General features: G+C 35.0%; 1 protein-coding gene and 1 pseudogene across 4 annotated transcripts; one reads left to right on the top strand and one right to left on the bottom strand.

Moving 5' to 3' along the window:
* Window positions 1–599: 599 nt before the first annotated feature.
* On the bottom strand, window positions 600–9,401 carry LOC110750965 (protein kinase family protein / protein phosphatase 2C (PP2C) family protein). 3 transcript variants are annotated; one of them, XM_088244075.1, is made up of 12 exons: window positions 9,149–9,401; window positions 8,867–8,984; window positions 8,574–8,740; window positions 7,836–7,903; window positions 7,512–7,735; window positions 5,944–5,995; window positions 4,404–4,947; window positions 4,199–4,268; window positions 3,828–4,047; window positions 3,658–3,741; window positions 2,070–2,165; window positions 600–1,256 (listed from the first exon to the last, which is right to left on the bottom strand). In XM_088244075.1, the coding sequence occupies exons 1-12, from the start codon at window positions 9,261–9,263 to the stop codon at window positions 1,062–1,064; spliced, it is 1,953 nt and encodes a 650-aa protein (XP_088100201.1). In that variant the 5' UTR covers window positions 9,264–9,401; the 3' UTR covers window positions 600–1,061. The 3 variants fall into 3 exon arrangements, with proteins under 3 accessions (XP_088100201.1, XP_021807093.1, XP_088100202.1); XM_021951401.2 differs by having other exon boundaries at window positions 3,637–3,741; window positions 9,149–9,400; XM_088244076.1 differs by lacking the exons at window positions 7,512–7,735; window positions 7,836–7,903; window positions 8,574–8,740 and having other exon boundaries at window positions 3,637–3,741.
* Window positions 9,402–11,740: 2,339 nt separating this feature from the next.
* On the top strand, window positions 11,741–22,601 carry LOC110751999 (disease resistance protein At4g27190-like; annotated as a pseudogene). The gene is made up of 7 exons (XR_015825638.1): window positions 11,741–11,964; window positions 13,777–13,871; window positions 16,243–19,013; window positions 19,966–20,715; window positions 20,825–21,465; window positions 21,577–21,598; window positions 22,250–22,601. The product of XR_015825638.1 is annotated as a disease resistance protein At4g27190-like (transcript).
* The last annotated feature ends 393 nt before the right edge of the window (window positions 22,602–22,994 follow it).

Below are 22,994 nucleotides of genomic sequence, written 5' to 3'. Positions count from 1 at the left end.
TTATTTTATTTTTAATGTTTTAAAGTCGGATAAATACAACATTTAAATTAGATCAACAATCTTCTCATTTAAATTATCCAAACCAAAAAATACAAAAACCAGTTTTCATTTTAAAAGTTATCCAACCAAAAATATTCTATTTTCTATTATTTTCATTATTTTAATATTTTCTATTTTTTAATATTCCCTTTTCCAATTTCTCTTTTTATTGAATATTTGAGTAGACATTGTTAAAGTTTCCGATTTTTTTATCAGACATTGCTTTTTAGGTATAACATGAACAAGGCGGGGTTATAAGCTTTCATTTTAAGCTGTTTTCTTGCATCCACACTTCTTGTTTAGATAACTCACAGCGTACATTCAACCGAAACAAAACAATGGAACACCAAACGAAGGCAACTGCCAATGGAAGCCCAAAACAAAGATGAGATAATCATATTTCCATAAACATAATCAAGCAAATATAGCGATGGCTTAACTGCCACTCGCCAACTGTAATTAAATTATCGTTTCTATACCTCCTCCGACCGTTCACTATCGCTCTTCCTCCGTTGGCTGTCCACCAATTGATGAGGAAATTTTTTCCACATTTGCTAGACTTCATTCCAAATTGCAGTTCAACATATTTAACATTGAAATGATGATATTCAACAACTTATTCCTTAACCGGACTTATACTTAAGGCAAGACAAAAGGGCCTTTAACCAGATCATTGTATAGCTCTTACCTCAATACAACTCATTCTCCATCTCTATTTTCTACTCTAGTATATCATCTACAATGGTTTCCAGACTTCCCCTCACTTAATTCTTTTCAGCCCCACGGGCAAAAGGAGAAGGACCGCATTCAGAATGCCTGAATTGGCGGAAATAAATACATGGTATACAGGAATGTTATGAAACTATTACATGCAAGAAGCATCACTAATTTGGATGCAAATTTCATATACATTGTCAGTATCTTACAACTACCATTTTTATTATCCAGGTTCATCATATCTTCCGACATTTGATTCTTTAACCAGACTTTTTGCATTCAGAAGCAGGAAACTATCAACCAACCTAGTAAATTCTCTCAGCTGTGGAGACGGGACGAAGGAAGACAACAATGACTGTGATGTTGTCTTTGCTGCCACGCTCTGCTGCTTCTGTCGCCAATCTCTTGGAGCACATTCCAGGCTCTTTCACAGTGTCCTTGATTATGCTTACAACCTCTGCATTGCTCACAACATCCCACAATCCATCACTTGCCATTACCTGACAAACAAAAATGTTTTTTTTCTCAAAAATGTAAGAATAAAAAAATAAAAAAAGAGTATTGTAATTTAGATTGAATATCTTAAGCAACCAGATTATTTGTTTTTAGACAGAAAACTCAACATGGGTTATGTTGCCTACCAGCATGAAATGTCATTGCCAAAAATAAATAATATACAAATAAATCATTTTCCAGTATTTTTAACTTCATGGAACATTTTGACTCGTAACAGAGCTCTCTGAGATTTTTAAACAGCATCCAGCAACATTGAAGACCAGCACTATCAGAATATGCTAAGTTTATGACAAAGAACTTCCCAGTCAATATTAGCAATTTAGTAATCTATGGACAACTGCTTGCATGTGTATGGCCTCCAAGATTCCATCATGACAAACATAGACAAACATAGAACTTCCCTTCTGTATTTAAGGTGAAAAAATGATTATCACTGACAAGATGCCAGAAAAGCCCTTATGACAAACATAGAATAATAGATAACTGGACAGGAAGACGTGCAATATATTGTGGTGTCTAAGCAGTAAACAGGATGAAAGATGATTACAGTGATAATTGTAGAAGGGAATATTCAAGAAGCATGTATGCCTATAATTAAATCATAGAGAAAGAAAGCTTCAAATGTTGATCACAAAGTAAAATGTACTTGAAGCTCAACATGCAAGAAGCATATTCAGAAGAGGTTCTTTCCTCATTCATGTTATATTCTTTCCAAAACCTAACTATTAGTTTTAAAAAATCAATTCATATATCTGTCACCAAACTTAATATCCATTTATCAAAATCTTATTTCTTACCAAATACTCATCCTCTGCCGAAAGAATAGTTTCAGTTATCTCAGGTTCTGCGGTTACAGCAGGCTTTAGATCATCATCCCCTATGGAACGAGTGACCTGTTGAAAGAAATAATGTAAAACATGCACATATACAGCATTTTAATAAGGTATCACCCGTTCACTGCCATGATGCCATCTTCAGGTGCCAAAGGGAATAATCCAAATACATGTTACTGATGTTTTAGGCTAAGAATTTACAAGTAATACAGGTCATAAGTTTCTGAAGCATATCTTTCCAAGAGAGGAGAAAAAAAAAAGCTGATTTGATGCAGTACACCAGAATTTTCTTCACAAGTTCCTTCAAAAAGGAAAACCTAATAATGTGGGCTGATTAAAACTTATAAGAAGCCATCTTCCTAAATAACAGCAGAATTAACAGTACTGGCACAACCAACCTAATGATCTACCCTTATACAAATCGTCATGTAAAAAAGAGATGTCAGTGTTGTCAAACAGCTCAAGATCAAGAAAACTCATATCAAGCACTACTTTTATATTCTTATAAAACCCACACGAATAGTCAACGGACCCCATGTTGTAGGCAACTTACATCATTGGTAAAAATTGCTAGCAGTTTAGCACATATATTTGTAGAAACAAATCATTCATAATCTCATACCAAATTATAAATCGGAGTTCAATAAACGATTTTTCATAAACATAGAAGACTTGTCAGTCTAAATTTTTTATTAACTCTGGCACAAAACCTTTCCTCTTCTGAAAAATGAACTTTCTTTTGTAAATAGTCAGCAAGAACTCCCCTGTCATAGAAGATCAACCAAAAACGTTGGTTTCAAATTTTATTTTCCATTTTCTTAGAAGAAATATGTGCAAAACCAACATGATAACAAGTTGTATTGCAAAACTGTACAAGTCTCAACAAAGTTGCAATTTATTTCAAAATTAGAATTGTACAGAACGGATTAATTTCTTTGGTAGATGTCTATGTATAAAATAACAATTTACAAGGTCTATCTAAGTGGCACATATGTGCCTTCAAAGAAAATCTTACTTCGACATTACAATGGAAGATGATTATTTTTGCTTTTCCTCTCAGCTAGATTTTATGAACTGTCTAATTTTTTTATAACTCATTATAAAAGTTCTACCAATTAACTCGAAAAATAGGTTCGTGTGCAAAACCAACATGATAACAAGTTGCGTCGCAAAACTGTACAAGTCTCAACAAAGTTGCAATTATTTCCAAATTAGGCTTGTACAGAACTGATTAATTTCTCTTTGGTAGATGTTCATGTATAAAATAATATATGAGCTCTATCTAAGTGGCACATATAGTTGCTTTTCCTCTCAGCCAGATTTTATGAATTGTCTATTTTTCTCTAAACTGATTCTAAAAGTTCTACCAATTAACTCAGAAAAAAGGTTTTTGTGCGAGCCTTCCATTTGGAAAATAATACTAACCTGCTCAAGTAAATTGCAGCATACAGTCTATTTCCTCAGCAAACAAAAAGAATACATTTTTGGAAGACAACATTACAAAACTATCATGGTATCTAAAGGGACAAACCTGAAGAGCAGCAAGACCCACCCGCCAATTATCTACTTGCCATCTAACTTGTTCCCCAGCACTAATAACCCGCTCCCTCTCCTCAAGACAGCTTGCAACATGATCCTAATATTTCATCCATTATACTGAGAAAAATAACACCTTGAACTAAACCAGAACAACCAAACAGGAATGTAAGAAGTTCCGGTCACCTTGCTTAGAACAAAGGGATGGCCAGCCCGACACATTATGGTCCTGCAATCACCAGCATTAGCCACAAAAAGCTTGCTTCCAACAATAAGAGCAGCTGCTGCAGTGCAACCGGGATGCCAGTCCTTCTGGATAACTCTTTTGGATTTACGAGAAAAATCCAGCTCAGCTCTAAATGCAATATCTGTCTTAATGAATGCTTCGAATAATGCACCACTTGGACTGCATTAAAGGATAAAATCAATTAAGGTCAAATAACACACACACACACAGACACACACACACACACACACACACACACACACACACACACACATATATATATATATATATGCATGTATAATGTTGAAAACGAAATGGAAACGGAAGAAACCTGCTAGTTGAACTTAAAGCTTGCAAGAATCCTGGAAATGCTCGAGCTGAAAATTCGGCAGCTGCTGCACCTGCATTTGGTAAATTCTTGTAGCATAGCATTGGAATTTGGATGCATTAAGAATTAGTAGAAGGACTGAATCAACCGTGACACCAGTAGAAATCCTAAATGCACAATTAGAATTAGATATATCACTGAAAATCACCTCTATGACCATCAAAGATACCAAAAGCATGTATGTCCCCTTGATGAAACATTTGAGGCAAAAGGAAATGAGTGTCCTCCATGGTCTCCCGTCTCCCGCATGTAGCAAAGGATCCCCAAGAAAGTACTGGATTATATGCCAAAGGATCATTTGATGCAAGCCAGATTGCTGTACCAGGTTTAGGTAGACAAGCTCTCGTGATGAAATTTTCTCCCTGAGTAAACCAGTTAATACCCTCTTGGTATGCTTGAAGGCTGCTAGCAACATCTACTGGCTGATCACCAAGAGAATTAGAAGATTTGGGAAAGACAATATCCGATTCTTTTATATTTTCTCTCTGTTCCAAAATTGTACCAAGTTCTGCAACTATGTCATCGAAAGAAGGTCTGTTTTGTGAATTTGCATCCCAACACCTCTCTATCAGTGACAACAAAGTAGATGGTGCACCAGATTCAGGACCAGCAAGAACAGGTCGCAATCCATCGGACACCACAGCTGCTGTTAGTTGCTGTTCAGTGTAGTTCATCTCCAGTACAGTGTGTGCCTGCCAGCAACATAAATATTATGCATCAGTCAGCTACCATGATCTTAAACAGTGATAAATTTGAATAGTCAAATCTAAAATAAAAAACCTATTCATATTAAGCTACAAAATTTATGTTGTATAACAAACACAATTCCATCAAAGAAAATAGTATTGTCAGAACATATACATGAATCCATCAATAGATGATAAGGAATTTTACTAAATATAAAGGATGACTGTCAGACAAAAATATGTTAAAGGATAGAAGCAAAGGCTTGACCAATGGATAGGAAGAAATTTTCAGGCATAGCAATGGATTGTTGGGCAGTTAGCAATACTCTTCCGTGTTGAAGTCAATATATAGAACATAAAGGCACCAGGGCCAAATGGCTTAAAGGTATTTAAATAACTAAATAGCTAATTAGACATAGGTCTGTTATTAACATTTTTTTCTATAGAAGTACTGCATGTTTTCTATATCAGATACTTGAACTAGTTGATTAATAAAATAATAGAAAATAGAAGTCCTTAAATGCTTCTCACTATGGTTAAATGGAATTTCAACTATCCAGTAACTTAAATTCCAAATACTAGTACGAATGATTAACAGTTATTATGCTCAAATGTTGTTTGTAAAAATCTTAACTCAATACAGCTAGACTTTCTACCTCCACCAAATTCCTGTAAATTCTAATGAGTAATGTGCCACATTTGCAACTGGAACATAAAATGCGCCTTGCGGCGCCTAGTCGACAAGAAAAATCTTTCAACCTTTCTGAATCTGGATGGCCGCTATTTCTATCCGATATTCGATTTCTACAATATTATTTCTGCATTTAACCATAATGAAAGCCAAAAAATAAACTGGAATTTTCAATACAAGTCCCTCTTTTTATACCTAAAAATGCAAACATGTGTATTAGCAACAAGAATCATATGACACATCAATCAAACAATAAATCAGCATCGTAAATCATAACACAAGTAAGCCAAATACAATTGAGAAAGGCTAACCTGAGCTTCCGCACGAAGATCAGTATATGGAACAACACCAGTAAGAAGCTCACTGCAAGAGGATCATAGTCAAATCACAAATTCATGGGAAAAAGAGCACAAAAACTGTAAACTGCATATTTTTCTATACAATAGTAGCATTAATAATGAATTACCAGCATAAATAGTAATGATCACAATGTTACTATTCACTATGATTCAACTACATATATAATTCTAATTTTGCAGTACTATATTATAGTATCTTGCAAGAATGATCCTTGACTGTGGATTTATATATATTTACCATAATTATTCAAACGAAGTCTATGTATTTGTTTCGCACGCACACGTCCAGACATGCATGCACCTAGTGAGACTCAAAGGGGGAGTTGTATATCGGATCCTAAGTATGCTCCAGGTAAACAGTTATTACTTTCTACAAACTATTGGCACCTAGATGTTGAACGAGATACATGTGCAAACAGGTTCTACTATAGATCGAAGGTCGAGTTCTGGAAATTGTAATTCTGTAGGAGGAAACATAGTTGAATAGCGTAGCAAGAATTGGTCAGTGCAGAGACAGAATTTAGAGCCATGGCTCAAGAATCTGTGACAGTAGAGGGGCTTGATGAGCGAATCTTTCTTGAGAAACCAATGGAACTCTTCTGTGACAAAAAATTAACATTGAACACAATCCGGTTAAAAATGAAAATACTAAGAATGTTGAGGTGGAGACACTTTATAAAGGAAAAATTGACATAAGAGATTATTTGCACTCATTTGTGAAAACCGAGGATCAACCCACAGTCTAACAGATATCTTAACTAAGGCAGTGTCTAATAATGTTTTTCTATTCTACACTGAACAAGTTGGAACTAGAGATATCTTTGCACCAATTTGAGGGGAAATGTTGGGGCGATTAGTTTTCATTGAATAGTTGACTTTAGAATCCATATCTAAAGGGTAAATCCCTCCAATATTGGACATAAAAGGACAGAAATTCATCCCCAAATTACTCTCTGAAGGAATCCTACTTCTGCGAAAAGGACTCTCCCTCTCCAATATATAGACAACTCTTCAACTCGAGAATCCAGCAAAGACCATTCAACATTATGACATCAATTTTACCTCTATTGAGATGTCTCAATTATACTCATTTTATTCACAGTAAGTAAGAGAGTGACTTGGGTTTATTTGGGATATGTATTGAAAGTGATTTAAACTAATTAATACCACAGCTACCCTGGTTCTAGGATTGCATGATCTTATTTTTCTTATTTTGATGTTGATCCAAACTTTGGCATCAACATACTTTATCAGCAAAGTCAAAAGTCTGATTAGCATCTCCCCACAAGTTAAAGGTGCTAAGGGTAGGTACAAATACCATATAGAAACATTGTCCATTAAGAATATTTAGGTTCCCTGAAAGGTCCTAAAGGTTCTAAGGCTCAATTCAAAAATCCATAACAAACAGCAAACAGCGTCACTTGAAAGAACACAACTTCAGTTACATTTGTCTTGTAGGCATAGATCTAAGTAGAATAAAATTTGCTAGTTTTTAGCATAATCAAATCTTAAATCCTTACTTAATTGATATACCAAAGCTGTAGACATCTGATTTTTCTGTATGTATTTCCTTCTTTAGTATTTCAGGTGCCATGTAAATGAGTGTGCCAACCATGTTTTTTTTGTGGAAACCACCAGTAGGTTTTCCAGATGACCTCCAATTCCCAATAGAAACTCCTTTAAGGTCTTTCTTGTACTCAGCCAAACCAAAGTCTGATAAGTGTGGATAAAGATCTTTGTCCAGCTGCATCGTAAAGGTATAAAATTAGTTAAATTCGTCCAAAACTAGTCAAAAGAGGATTTCTGTTTGCTACAGAATAAGATACTTAAAGGAAGGCATTTACAAGAATATTTGCCGGTTTCACATCCCTATGTACAATCCCAAGGTGATGCAGATATTGCAAAGCCTTTGCTGGAGAAGGAAAACAACGTAAAATCATACAACTGAATAATTTTAGAAACCTCGAAATGAAAATAGTAGTAAACATAAAATGCCTGTTTCCGGCAATAAGCTGTAATTGCAAACTCATCAACACAAGTTCGATCAATTCATGATGTTACAGTACAACATCTTGCCGAACCATCATCAATTTATCCTATAGACCATCTTGCGGTTATCCCCCATTCTTAATTTCTATGGCCCCTGAACTAAAAATCCTAGCTCAACCCCTGCAGACACACACATAGACATGCATTGCACACCCAGAGTTATTTTAAGAAATATTTGCAGACAGCCTTTGTGGTGAGGCTAGAATCCATAGACCTCTCAGAGGCTTAACATATGTATGTGTATGTATGTTTATATGTATAAATCTGTATGTGTGTGTGTGTATATATAAATATGTATGTATATATATACACACGCGCGTGTGTGTGTGTATTTATTGTGATACTTGATACCCAAATGGTTCAATAAAGAGGGTAAAATGACAGAACCCATTAAATCATAAAATTGAAATCACACTTATAACATGCCCTTCCTACAAAATTAGTTCACATATTTCCTCCGTTAAATGGTAGGGCTGAATACTAAGATGATCTGAACTCATAAAAACACTCGGAGAAAATCACAGAAGCAATACCTAATTGGACAGCAACCACAAGCACCTGATTGATGTTCGGACTCCATTCTTCCATGTGTAATTTCTCAGATAAGTTTGGAGGCTCAAATAATTCGAAGAAATACAAGTAATTGGGTGGCTTTGCATGTGCGGCAACCAGTTTTGCTATTCCCGGATGATCAAGCTTACTTCAATGTTCATATATACTCGAATCATACACATAAATAGATTCATATGCATACATACATATACAGAACTATATCCTCTCAGCATTGAAACATGTAATGTGAATTATACATGAACCATAAACATACCATAGCAATTGCAGCTCCTTGTGGAACTTATCAAGATCCTCAGAAGTAGCCAAGATGGGTTTCTTCACAGCAACTTTCTTTCCATCCAAAATTGCTTCATATACAACACTCTCAGCCCCTACACACACAATCAGCACCAAAAAGCATACCGGAAAATAACCAATTAATAAATTAATTAGAAATATAAAAAAGAAAAGGCAAGTGGCGATAGGCATTAGGCATTAGCCAAACAGAGCCTTAGCTAGAGCCTGAACTGGAAAGAGGAAAAGGAGTGTGAGTTACCTCTGGCAATTGGTTTGAGGAGAGTGTAAGAGGAAGGTGGAAGATGGAGAGGAATGGAATTGCTGCTGCAGCAACCTCTAATGCACGCGTTGGGTTCCATAATTTCAAGCCCCATCTCTCCAAAACACACACACTCTCTCTCTCTGGCGTTGTAAGTCGGTGTGGCGAAGAAGAAAGAAAACAGCAGCAATTAAATTACGAAAGGGAGTGTACGGGTGTGTTTTTTTGTAGGAGGTCTGCTGTTAGGAATTTTCGTTCTGCTACAAATTCAACCCGCGACATTTTGTTTTGTTCTTTCGGTAATTTTTACTTTACTATCTCAAGTTTACTGGATGCATAAGTTTTTTTTCATCTGAGTCCTATGCATAAAGTTTATTTTCGTATCACTTTAATACATTCGTTGGTCTCACCATCGTATTTTCCATTAAATAATAATGTAATGTTATCATGTGAACTCACCCATATTTTTGTACGTGAATTAAATAAAGAAAATATATTTAATTTAAAATTTTAAATATTTACAAAATCTAATTTTTTGTTAAAAAATTTCACTTTCTCCATGCACCTCCCATCTATGTGGTTGAGGTCTCAGCGGGAAACTAGAGGAGGTGAAATTTTTTATTAAAAAAATCCATTTTAGATTGAATTTGAAAATTTTATAAAAAAGAAAGAAAGATTTAACAGAATTGACCAATATATACAAATAGAAGGAGCAAATGGGCCTCATTTTTTAAAAATGATTTAATTTTCAATGATAATAATCAAACAAAAACTCAAATAGGATGAAACTAAATTTGGTTTTTCGTTGTGAAAGGAAGAGACAAAAAGTGACTGTGTGATGAGAGCGCAAGCCAGGCAGCACACTAAGGTATAGTGGCTCTTGATCTGTGGGGTCTAGGTTTGGAACCCAACACCCCAATGATATCCATATTTTGGTTTGCAACACAACCATTGAGGTTGAGGGACCCTACTAACCTGAGGGTAGGGGGTGTGCTTAGTGCGACTTCACACAAGGTGAACATCTCAAGACCATCATACCTCACGTAACAAGGCTTAACTCAAACAATCAATCACTTTAATGCCCTACTTAGTTACAAGCCCACGCTACTAGGCTCGGTAATATCAAAGTGTTATGTAATCCATTATAAGCATTTGTATTATTGAGTGTTTTTTCAATGTGGGACTTTATAATAATCATCATTATGACACCCCAATAGTGAATTCAAAATACTCACTAGCAAATTCTAGATCTCCAATATGAAATCGAGTGTTTCTTCTTAAGAGTTGCTTTATTAATCATTAAATTGTCCAAATAATTAATTAGTCGATGAATTGCAATCATTTATGTTTCAAAATTTTCATTATATCGTTTTGGTGTCAGTGGATTTAAATTTTGCGAACTGAACTCTATGTGTGTGCAATGGAAACAGGCATCACAAAGAGGATTGCTTCCTTCCAAAAGCAAAACATGTGCACAATTAAAAGAGGAGAGAGTTCAGGCCTCAGGAGTTTGTGGTTTTGGGATTGGAAGAGCTGTAATAATTTTCAGCACACCCAAACTTTTGTATTCAAAAAAATAAAGTATTCCTCAAAGTTAGAATAGGGTTAGTTTAGCCGTACCCGTATAATTAAGAGGTATTTATTCTCAAGTTCCTCATTTTGGTAGGAATATAATTCATATATACAGAATTTTTATGTACCACATGTCGTCACCAATAAGCAAATAAAAATAATCAACATCAAAACAGAGAAATTCAGATTAAAACAAGAGAAGAAAAAAAAATTCTCTTATAAGCATTGTGTGATGATAACAAAGTAGTAAGTCATTATAAGCATGGATCGAGTGTGTTTTGACATGGGACTCTAAAAATTTTCTTCAACTGTGAAAGTGCATCACCCTTTCATCTTCAGTAGCGAAACCCTATAAATAACATCTAAAGAACTTATGTGCAAAAGCACTTTCATATATGTTGGTAGACTGAGTCACCAAGTGATTTTGCTAAAATCACTTCTATGGAAGCAATCACAAAACCAGCTCTTGACACAGCTCCGTTCTCCTCCTTCCTTCAACTGGTCGATGTGGAACAATGGGTCAATACCCTGTCTTGAAGAAATCTTTGCTGTCTTTGTGCTTCAATGCAAGTACATCTAAATCCTCTCCAGCCAAGATTAAATCCGAGGACAATCGTTTAATTAGTTTAAGTGAGATCCTATATTATAAAAACATATCTAAACTTTGAACCCATTAAATCATGTTGTAGGTTCTAAACCATGCTCATCAAAGATATTATCAATGTGATATGGAAAAGATTACGTCCTTCATCGTCCTTCATCGTTTAATTCCATAATTTCATCGCTTTCTTAGTCTCCCCCTCTAGTCCATATTTGTAAGCAATGCATCCAATTCTTTTTCACTTTGTCCATTGCGTCAAGCTCTCCTTCACTTTTCGTTGCCTTGGCAGAGAGGCTTGTTTTTTTTTTTTTTTTTTTTGGCTTTTGGGGATGCGATGCTTCTATATATATAACAAGCAAACTTCGTATGTAATTAAGCTTTGGATTAGATGCTTCTAGGAAATTCGGGTTTGCTTGGAATTACCTTCTCTTGAAGCAATGCTGGTTCGTTATCTTCTATTTATAGCGTACGAAAACTCATAGTGGCTTTTCCATTTGAATTCTCTGCTTATGCATTGCTTTCATATTTCTCATAATTCAGTTGTTTGTATTGCCTTCTCCTTGATTGCCTCATCCTCGTGATTTTTCATTCAACGTTACATTTCTCATAATAGTTGGTGGAGAAACTTACAAGGATATTAGAGGTAAGGCCATCTTGGAAACTTTCTGTCTTTGCACTATATGGTTGTTGGTTTTACTCTGATCCATTGAAAAAAAACACACACACACAAATTAGATAACTTGATATATGTATAGTATATCGATCTCGTGAAATATATATTTTTCATTGTCTTCGTACCTAAGAATTCCATGTGAAAAATTGAAATAAGGTGTAGTATTAGGAATGACTAAGTGTTCAATTTTCCAACAATACCCTTGATTTTTTTAATAAAAATTAATAATACTTTAAACAAATGTTTTCTCCTACAATACTTTAGAGAGAAAAAAGATTCAATCCAAAGAAACCTTAGCAGCAAAACTCCGATGACCAAAAAACAAACATTGATAAAAGATTCATTTGCCTTGCATCATATCTTTGTATATGTGCAATTCATATAAGCAAGCAACAAGTTAAAAGAGCTGCCCCAACCTCTTGTATATGTGCAATTCATACAGCCAGCAACAAGTCAAAAGAGCCCACAAAGAATCTTGTTTGGAGACTGAATCACTGAGCCTGCCGAATGGCAAGAAATGGTTTCAGCTAGAGTTAAATACAACAAAAATATTATTACTATTATTTTTGGAGCTATTTAAAAACACTAACAAAGTATACCCTTCACAACCATCAACGCCTAGTCAAAATAATTTCCATCGATTATTTTTCATGACAATTTTTTATAAATATTACAAATAGGAAATTTAGTTCTCTTTGTGAGTTCTCTTTGTGAGTTTCCACGGAAATTTAGTTCTCATCTAAATTTTCTCTTATTCAGTCCTTAGTGCCTGTTCCTTGCTCAAATTGTCTGCTTTTGAAATAGGCATATCAGTTCCACCACATCCTTGCATATTGAATCTCTGCAGTACCTTTCCTATATAATTCTTCTGTGATAATCCAAGAACCCATTTCTCTCGATTCCTACAAATTTCAATTCCCAAAACATAGGATGCTTCACCAAGATCTGTCATTTCAAAATGTTTAGACATGAATTCTTTACAGTTATGTAACATTGATAAATCAGTGCATGCCAATAAGATGTCATCCACATATAATACCAATGTGATGAAATTCCTCCCACTCTGCTTCATGTAATTGCATTCATCCAATGAATTTTCTGTAAAAACCATATTGATTAACAAATTCATCAAATTTGATATACCACTATCTTGAAGCTTGCTTAAGACCATAAATCGATTACACAGTTTACATACTAGATTTTCTCCCTTCTCTTGAATGAAACCTTCTGGCTATTTCATATACATTTCCTCTTCTAGATTTCCAGTCAAAAATGCAGTCTTTACATCTATTCGATGTAAGTGTAAATCGAAATGTGCTACCAATGCCATGATTACTCTAAATGAGTCTTTAGTTGAAACTGGTGAATAGATTTCATTGTAATCTATCCCTTCTTGCCGTGTGTATCCTTTGGCAACTAGTCTTGCCTTATATCCATCAATTTGTCCCTTAGGGTTTCTCTTGGTTTTGAAAACCCATTTGCAGCCTATAGGTTTGTAATTTTGTGGCAGGCTCACTAGTTCCCACACACCATCTTTCTCCATAGAGTTAATTATGATTTCATAGCTCCCCACCAAATGTCACTTTTCTCATTGGACATTGTTTGCATATAGTTCATGGGATCTTCAATTGCATTCACATCATGCTCGGATTCTTGTAAATATACATAGTAGTCATCAGGTGGTGCTCTTTTCCTTGGTCTTTGTGATATTCCCAACTCTATGTCCATTTGTTCATGGTGTTGTTCTGCTGGTTGATTTTCATTTGTGTTTTCTGGTGGCAGAACTTGCTGTTCTTGAGTTTCTTGTTCAGGTATCATTGGATCTCCAACTATTTCATCTTCCTATACAGATTGCGTGCTACTCAAGTCAAAGCTAGGTAACACCAGAATTCTGTTATCTGCATTAGAATTCACTGTGTCTCCATTTTCTATTATAACTTCATCAAAATCGAAAATTTCTTCTTCTGTTGCCTCATTTTCAGATTCTATAAACATTGCTCTTTGAGTCTCTACAAATCTGGTTGTATTTTGAGGGTAGTAAAATATGTAGCCTTTAGTTCTTTTTGGATAGCCAACAAAATAGCCACTAGCTGTTCTTGAATCCAACTTCTTTTCCATAGGATTGTATGATTTTGCTTCAACTTTACAGCCCCACACTCTGAGGTAATTCAAACTTGGTTTTCTTTTAACCCAAACTTCATAAGGGATAGCATTTACACGTTTAGTAGGTACTCTATTCAATATATAATTTTCCGTTTTCAATGCTTCTCCCCAGAATAACCTAACACTAACTTTGGTGAAAAATGGTTGTGGTGAAGGTATAGTATGCAGTCCTTTAACTTTCTCTAGATGGGGTGAGATATCAATATGAGTGTGTCTTGACTTCTACAAAAGGGACCTCTATATATATGCATTGCTTAAGTATTTTGCCCATAGAAGAACACTTAAACAAATCCTGATTTCACTAGGATAGAATGTTTTAATCCATGTAGGATTAGGAATCCTCAAAGCTCTAGTTTTCTAATTAAACTGCACTTTAAACTAGAACTGCAGATATTCTCGAGTTATGTTTCTTGATTAATGCTAAACTGCAACTGCTTATGTGATTAGAAGACCATTCTAATATGGTTTATTACAATGTAATGTTTTACACTTCTACCATAGGTTTCCATTCTCTAGACTTGCCTCTGAATCTAAATAATCTCTGCATGCATATTTCCACAAAAATCAGCAACTTCAATTTTAATTCCTCCACCATTCAAACATAATGCACGAACCAACTGCTCTTCCAATCCACCTCGATCACCATCACCACGGTTGCATTTCAGAATCTCCATATAGGCATATGTGAATTTCTGTCTTTAGAGGGCTTGCACCGCTCTCGACATATCTTCCATTATACGTTGCATCTTAGTCATCTATCTGTGTTGGGCTTAGTTCCCTTGTCCACAACCTCTACCATGACCAATCATGGTGTGGAGGAAGGATTTTCCTAGCCTCTGGTACCAATTTGATGCAGGGTAGGGTCTATAAGTTGTTGTCTAGTGAACCAAACAGTCCCAAAATACATATAATAAAATGATAAAGCTATAGAATAGAAGTTAGAATGAAGATAATTGAGTTCAAGGTCAAATATCCTAAAACAAACCGTAGAGACTAAAGACTGGAATTATATGCATAAAAAATTCAACCAAATCTTAGTAAGAATAGGAAAACGATTAACAAATTAACTTGTTAATTTAATATAAAACTTATTCCTTTTGGTTCCAATGGAGGCCAACTAATAATAAAAAATGGCGTAGTCAAATAAAATAAAATTTTAATAGAAGTACTATAATCAACCTATGTATTTAATTTTCACATAATCAAAACTTTAATCCCTTTAAAGAGAACATAATCTTCGGAAAGGTTCGTACATTTAAGGCGTGAAAGTAAAATATTGCCAGATGGCAATAAAAATTTCATTGATAATGGTAAAATCGTACAAAGTGTTTAAATAAATATAAAATATAGGCTTTTTATCACAAATGGTCCTTGAGGTTTGCGAAATTATCACATTTCGTCCCTAACGTTTTTTTGTGACACTAATGGTCCTTAAGGTTACCCTCCATGCATCAAAATGGTCCCTGTCGTTACCTTCCATCAAATTTTCTATTAAATTGATGACGTGGCACATGTGTGGAGCCCACACATCCAATGGTATAGAGCCACGTTGCTTTAAATATAATATAATATATTTTAAATATTTTTAAAACTTCAAATCTATAAATAAAAATTAAAAGCAACTTAAATATTTTTTAATATCTCTCTCTCCCTGTATTCTCTTTCCCTTCCCCCCCTCAAAGACCCACTACTCTCTCTCTCTCTCTCTATTTGAAAAGAGCATGAAAGATATTTAATTTTTTTTTAATTTAAAAAAGTTACTTTTAATTTATTTTTTAATGAATTTTAAGTTTTAAAAATATTTAAAACCACATGGCTCTATACCATTGGATGTGTGGGCTCCACACATTGCCACGTCAACAATTTAATAGAAAATTTGACGGAAACTAACGACATGGACCATTTTGATGTGTGGAGGGTAACCTTTAGGACCATTAGTGTCACAAAAAAGCGTTAGGGACGAAAGGTGATAATTTCGTAAACCTCAGGGACCATTTGTGATAAAAATGCAATATACAATTTTGCCAAAAACAGCCATCCCTGATTATTTTGGTATTGATCTATTTTTCATTGGACTTTGTACAGATTGGGAGACAAGATACAGAGATAAGCATTTCATCTACGTGTCTTTGATCTCACAAGGAAATGGATATTGTTATTTCAATCGCGTCCAAAATTGCAGAGTCCTTGGTGATACCAATAGGCAGAGAATTTGGTTATTTGATTTACTATGATACCAAGATGAAAGATCTAACGGATCAACTTCAAAAGCTTATTGAGATGAAAGTTGCGGTGCAAGAATTGGTTAATGCTGCTGCCAATAGGAATGGTGAAGTTATCAACTCTGATGTTCAAACTTGGGTAACAAAGGTTGACGAGTTAATTCAGAAAGTGTTACATTTTGAGGAAGAAGTCAACAAGAAAAGGCGATGCTTGTACCGGTGGAACATGAGTAGGAAAGCCACTAAGATTACACAAGATGTTCTTGATCTCCAAAGAGAAAGAACATTCAATAATAATGTTGCCCATCCTGCACCTCCACCGATGATATCGTCAGCATTCAAAGAAGGTTTTAAGGATTTTAAATCCAGAATGACACGTGTGAATGGGGTGATAGAGGTTTTGAAGAATGAAGAAGTTAGAATGATTGGGATTTGTGGTATGGGGGGTGTGGGTAAAACCACAATGGTGAAAGAAATCATCAAAAGATTGGAAGGATTGAAAGTATTCGATAGTATTGTGATGGCAGTTGTGTCCCAAACCCCAGACATTCAGAAGATTCAATTAGAAATTGCAGACGAGCTGAGGTTTAAATATGACGAGAATACCGAAAGCGGAAGAGCGCGAAGCCTCCACGAAAGACTCATGAAAATAAATAGGATCCTGATTGTATTAGATGATGTGTGGACAAAGCTCGATTTTGAGGCTATAGGACTCCCTTCTGGACTTACTCATAAAGGGTGCAAAGTTTTGTTGACCTCACGAAACCAGGACGTGTGCAATGAAATGGGAAGTCAAGAAATTTTTACAATCCCAGTTTTAACACTAGAGGAATCATGGGAACTCTTCCGTGAAATGGTAGGTAAACCCTTGGAGTATCCTGATTTGGCAAAACAAGTCACGAATGAGTGTGGAGGTTTACCTATTGCTATTATAACTGTTGCGAAAGCACTAGAAAATAAGAGGAAGCATGAATGGGTTGATGCCCTCAAACAGCTACAAAGTTCAGCTCCTGAAAGCATCCCTTCGATGAATGACAGAGTTTATTCAAGCATACGATGGAGTTATGATAGATTGGAGAGTGATGAAGCGAAGTCATGCCTTTTGCTTTGTTGTTTATTTCCTGAAGATTATGATATTCCAATTGAGTATTTGGTTAGATATGGGTGGGGTCGAGGGTATTTTAGTAACATTGATTCGGTGGAAGAAGCAAGAAATAGAGTGCATTCTTTGGTTGACAAACTTCAAAGAAGGTTTTTGTTGCTAGATAGCAAATTGAAAGACCATACCAAGATGCATGACATAGTTTGTGATGTTGCCATATCAATTGCCTCAAGAGATCCACATAGATTTCTAATAAGATGTGATGCTGAAAAGAAAGGGTGGCCAAAGGTAGCAGCATACAACCATTACACAACAATCTCACTGATACCAATTAATATTGATGAGATCCCAGTTGGTCTGGAGTGTCCAAAACTTGAGCTTCTACACTTAGAAGACAAACGTTATTCCGAAAATAACATGGACAGCATGTGTGAAGGGATGAAAGAGCTGAAGGTTTTAGGCATCGGTGGGATATCAGCATTGCCAAGTTCACTAGGAGTACTGAAGAGCCTTCGAACCTTGTCCCTAAATGGTTGTCGTTATTTAACAGATATATCTGATGTTATTGGAAGATTGGAAAATTTAGAGATCCTCAGCTTTCGTAAATGCTCTGAAATCTTAGAGTTGCCGAGGGAAATTGGACTTCTTAAACATTTAAGGTTGTTAGATATCACGGGTTGTCGTCAACTTGAGAAGATTCCACATGGTCTCTTATCGAGCTTATCTAGTCTTGAAGAGTTGTATATGGAAAATAGTTTTCGCAAATGGGAACGATCAGCAGCAGAAAGCGAAGATAAGAGGATGGCAAGCCTTGTTGAGGTGATGTCTTTATTGTCTAATCATTTGAAGGTTTTAGTCATAGATATACCCGATTTCAACTTCTTTCCAAAAGAAATTTACTTGACAATCCAGAGGAAAAAGGATGGTTTATTGAACGACGGTCTTATGCATTCGAAAATAAGTTGGATATTGTTGAAAGTGATGCAACGGAATTCATGGAGATTCAAATTGTTCAACACTTATTTAAGAAATGTGAAGATTTATTCTTGGGTGAGATTAAGAATTTAAAGCATGTCCTCAATGAATTAGACCAAGAGGGTTTTCAACACTTAAAAGTTTTAAGAATTTGGAAGTGCCCTGAGATAGAATACCTTGTAAATGGAGCAAGTTGGACTCAACAAACAGCCTTCCCTCTCATCCAATCAATCGAACTCAAGTGGATGCCCAAGCTAAAAGCAATATGCCACGGCCAACTTCCACAGAGCTCTTTTATCAACTTAAGATCTCTTGAATTATATGATTGCCCTGTTTTAAAATATGCCTTTTCTCTATCAGTAGCAAGCAACTTGGTTCAACTCCAAAGCTTACTTGTTGTCAGCTGTCCCCAAATGAAAGAAATCGTCTCAAAGGAGTGGAGGGAAGATGAGACGGCATTCGTTGGTTTCCCTAAATTAACAAATTTGACACTCAAACGTCTATCTGATGAATTCGTTGGTTTCTACGAAGCCAACAAGCTATACTCCAACCATGAGGTATGTTACATATATAACTTATTATTTCGATGCTTGAATAGTATAATTGTTTTGTTAATTGTTTGTGCCTCAATTTTTTATTTTTTTTAGTCTGAATTTAGTTTGACTATTATTTACTCATTTTCTTCCTAAAAACTGAAAATATTCTCATACTGATAAATGAGGAATTTAGTTTACTTGCCTTTACAATAAAAAATAAAAAATAAAAAATTGAGCATGTGCAGACCACAAAGAAAATCATTGTCTTAATTAATTAAGTAATTATGGTAAATTATTTTATAATCTTTGTGATAGAGGAGGTTTCAGAGGTTGATTAAAAAAGAAGGAAAAAAAAAAAAAGACAGAGAGCATTATTAGGCAAATCTATGTAAAAGGGTTCAGGCTCCCTAGACTCATTTTTTGTAAAAAATTTTGTTTGTAAAAATTTTTATCCATTCCATATATTTATTTGTAAAAATTTTGGTCTCGAAGCAACGAATTTAAGTTCGTATCCCTGAAAATCCAAAAAATTCGATTATAAAAAGTCATAAAATAAAGAAAGAGCCAAACCAAAACTCTTTCTCTATTATAAATTTAGTGAATGAACTTTCATATATATATATATATATATATATATATATATATATGCACGTGGGCTGCCTTACCTGAATTGATTGTATTCGAGAAACCAAAACTCTTTCATATATATATATTTTTTGCACGTGGGCACCAACAAAATTACTGTCTTAATTGCCAATGCTTTTATGTGATTATTATTCTGCAAAGCAGAGGAGAGGTTTTGTTTGAACAGTATCAGCATAAAGAATCTAGAAATTGACTAGTCCTCCGATTAAAATTTGGTTTTATTAATATTTTAATATGAAGTTATTAATTTCAGTTTTGAGAGGAAAATGTCTGAAGTTGATCTATAAAATGTTTCTTTAAATATTTATTAATTAATGAATCTTTTCAGGATCAAAATGTGGTAGGAACTTCATATGATGAGCATCAATCTTCTAGAAGCTTTGAAAGAGCAGTATTTCCATCAAAGTGCATTTTATGGTTACAAAATCTTGAAGAAGTGGAACTATATTTTCCCAATTATGCCATTGTAGATGTGTTCTTTGATCTGAAAGGCCACATGCTTCCAGCATTTTCTCATTTACAAAAATTGGAGATTTCATTGGCTTATGGATGTCAACACCTTTGGAAGAACATTCCGCGTGGATTCCAGGACTTCCAAAACTTAAGATATTTAAAAATAAGACGTGGTCATGATCTCCAATATGTGTTCCCACATTCAATTGCCAGGCTACTTGTGAATCTTGAAGAGCTCAACATAGCGTACTGCTGGGAAATGGAAACTATAGTCAGATCCGCAGATGAAGAGGATCAGACGGGCATGACTTTGTTTCCCAAACTAAATAGTTTTTATCTACGCAAGCTTCCGAGTCTTGAGAGCCTTTGCCCTGATGCTTCTACTTCTTTATGGTCAGCCGCCAAAGTTATGTCTATGGAAAGATGCGACAAACTGAAGACATTGGCTTCAATAATTCCACAAATAAAAAAGTTGGAGAAAGATTCAAAAGCTCATCACGATGACGAAGACGAAGGTATTTCATCAGGATCTTGTGGATGTACACCTTATTCATGTGGCCCAATGACCAAACCTACTTCAAGAACAAATATTGTTCAAATATTGCCACGTCCAGTCAATCAAGAGGTAAGCATTTCAATTTACTATTATTTTACAATTGAGAATGACAATGACATTGCCATATTGAAATTATATAAATTATATACGGTTGCTCAATTGATGTTTGATTTTCTAGGTTGCACCAACAAATCTTGATCAAGACTCAAATGATTACGATAATCTAGAACGTCTTGATGTAGAATGTTGTAAGTCACTGGAAGTTGTTTTCCAACTCAAGGGACCAAAGGCTGTGGAAAGCCATAATGTTGAAGCATTCAATAAGTTGTGTTATTTGTCGTTACACCAATTGCCAAGTTTAATGCATGTATGGGAAACGGGCGGTTCACAACATATCCCAGGCTTCGGAAACTTGACATTCTTAAGTGTATTCGACTGTGGCAGTTTGAGATATTTGTTCTTGTCAACTGTAGCCAATCTCCTTGTCAGTTTAAAGGACTTAAGAGTTGGGAGATGTTGGAAGATTGAACAAGTTATTGCAAAAGCAAACACTGAATGTGCTGATCAGGAAATTACATTTCCTCGACTGAATTCCATGACGCTTGAAGATCTACCAAACCTCATTTGTTTCTCTACTGAAGCTTATACTTTGAAGTTGCCATCTTTGATGGAATTGAAGGTTATAAGATGTCCAGATTTAAGAACATTTGCTTCCAAGGTTGTCAACACACGTTCTGTAATCCAAGTACACACAGAGTTGGGAAAGTCTGAGTGGATGGGGGACCTCAATAGCACTATAGGGAACATTCACAAAAAAAGGTATGCTCCTGAATGTTTACTGGTGTTTAGTCAATAATATAACAATTAAAGTGTTTCTTTCTCAAACCTGATTGCATCTCAATAATACACATTCTTTTCTTTTGAATACAGGGAAACACAGAGAAGTGCAGAGGTGAGTATATATATGTTGCCATCTCCAACTTCTATATTAAGGAAACACTGATGTTTGCAAATCTTACTAAAAAAATATGCCATATTATGCCATGTTAAGGAAAGAATTAAATTGGTTAGCAAGATCAAATTACGGTTCTAATGATATAAACAAAAAAAATTACGTGTGAGAATGTTTAAGCTTCGATTTGACAATAAATTACATGTATTTCATGTGTGTTTGAGGTTTTTTTAATTCAAGTGTTCTATCATTGCGATATAGTAGACGAAAACAAAACAAACAACCATTTGTCACTTTCGATTTTAGTATAAGCTGATGAGTATTATTTTTCTAGTTTAATATTGTTTCCCTCTTTTCAGCACATTGATGAGGAGGTTTGAGTTCTGTTCTGAAGAATTTTACGAGGATGTGCATACAGACTCTACAGCAAGTTGCAATTTGCAATTCGACATCTCTAACCTCATCAATTAAAAAAAAAAAAGCTTAGGCAGAGTATTTAGAGCCTCCTAAAATTTGAATTTTGTAGATTTGTCTAGAGATTACTGAATGTTGTAGCTTTTTGCATCATTATCAAAAACACTCTGATGCCTAGGCAGAGTATTTTCATTGTGTTTATTCGATTTTAGTATAATATTGTTTCCCTCTTTTCAGCACATTGATGAGGAGGATGAGTTCTCTTCTGAAGAATATAATGAGGAACAAGTTGATGAGGAGGTGAATACAGACTCTACAGAGTGAGTTCTTGAAGTTTGGAATAACAAGTTGCCATTCCACCTCTCTAACCTCATCAATTCTTGAGAAACAATCCCATTTGAATTCCAAGTGTTGAAGTGTATTATAATTCATGTACTGGATTTCATTTGTATATCATTCAAATGTTTGAGCAGATCTGATGGTTAAAGCATAAGTTCATGTATTTTTTAGAGTTATCAAGGATTGATGTTAAATTCTCTCTTCAAATAAATAGTTCCTGAAGGTGTGAACAAATCATTGCTTGTTTTAAGTATCCCAAGTCTTTGTATATTAACTACATGTTGTTGTTATATTTCTGGAATCCAAATAGCTGCTTTTGTTTCTTCAGTTCAGATAAAAATGGAGATGATTTTGACACTCCAAAATTCTCCTCCCACACTACTTTACTCTCTCACAAGATGAGTGCCAAACTCATAGGGTCCTCTTGAGTGAGAGAGTAGAGGAGTGGGGAAGGTGATAGTTGGAGTGCCAAAATCATCACCCTTTGAAATATATAAATTCCTGAGAAATTGAATTGAAGAAAAAGCAGAGTGGGTTACAAATGCTTAACTGCTTTAGTCTTTATCTTCCTCTTTTGCAATCCTACAGATGCACTAGGATCCCTGAGGCAAAGCTGTGAGTTTGTTTGCCCCAATGATGGTTT

Source organism: Prunus avium, chromosome 7 (genome assembly GCF_965620075.1).
Source record: "Prunus avium chromosome 7, drPruAviu1.hap1.1, whole genome shotgun sequence".
Classification (NCBI taxonomy): domain Eukaryota; kingdom Viridiplantae; phylum Streptophyta; class Magnoliopsida; order Rosales; family Rosaceae; genus Prunus; species Prunus avium.
The sequence above is the reverse complement of the archived record's forward strand: the minus strand, read 5'-3'. Positions and strand labels throughout refer to the sequence as shown.

Excerpts from the sequence above, each read along its gene's own strand:
- LOC110750965 (XM_021951401.2), bottom strand. The coding sequence starts at position 9,263 with ATGGGGCTTGAAATTATGGAACCCAACGCGTGCATTAGAGGTTGCTGC. Across the intron at positions 3,742-3,827 it reads ATCCCTTTGTTCTAAGCAAG|GATCATGTTGCAAGCTGTCT; the intron begins GTGACCGGAACT and ends ATGAAATATTAG. Across the intron at positions 1,257-2,069 it reads CGGCAGAGGATGAGTATTTG|GTAATGGCAAGTGATGGATT; the intron begins GTAAGAAATAAG and ends TTTGTTTGTCAG.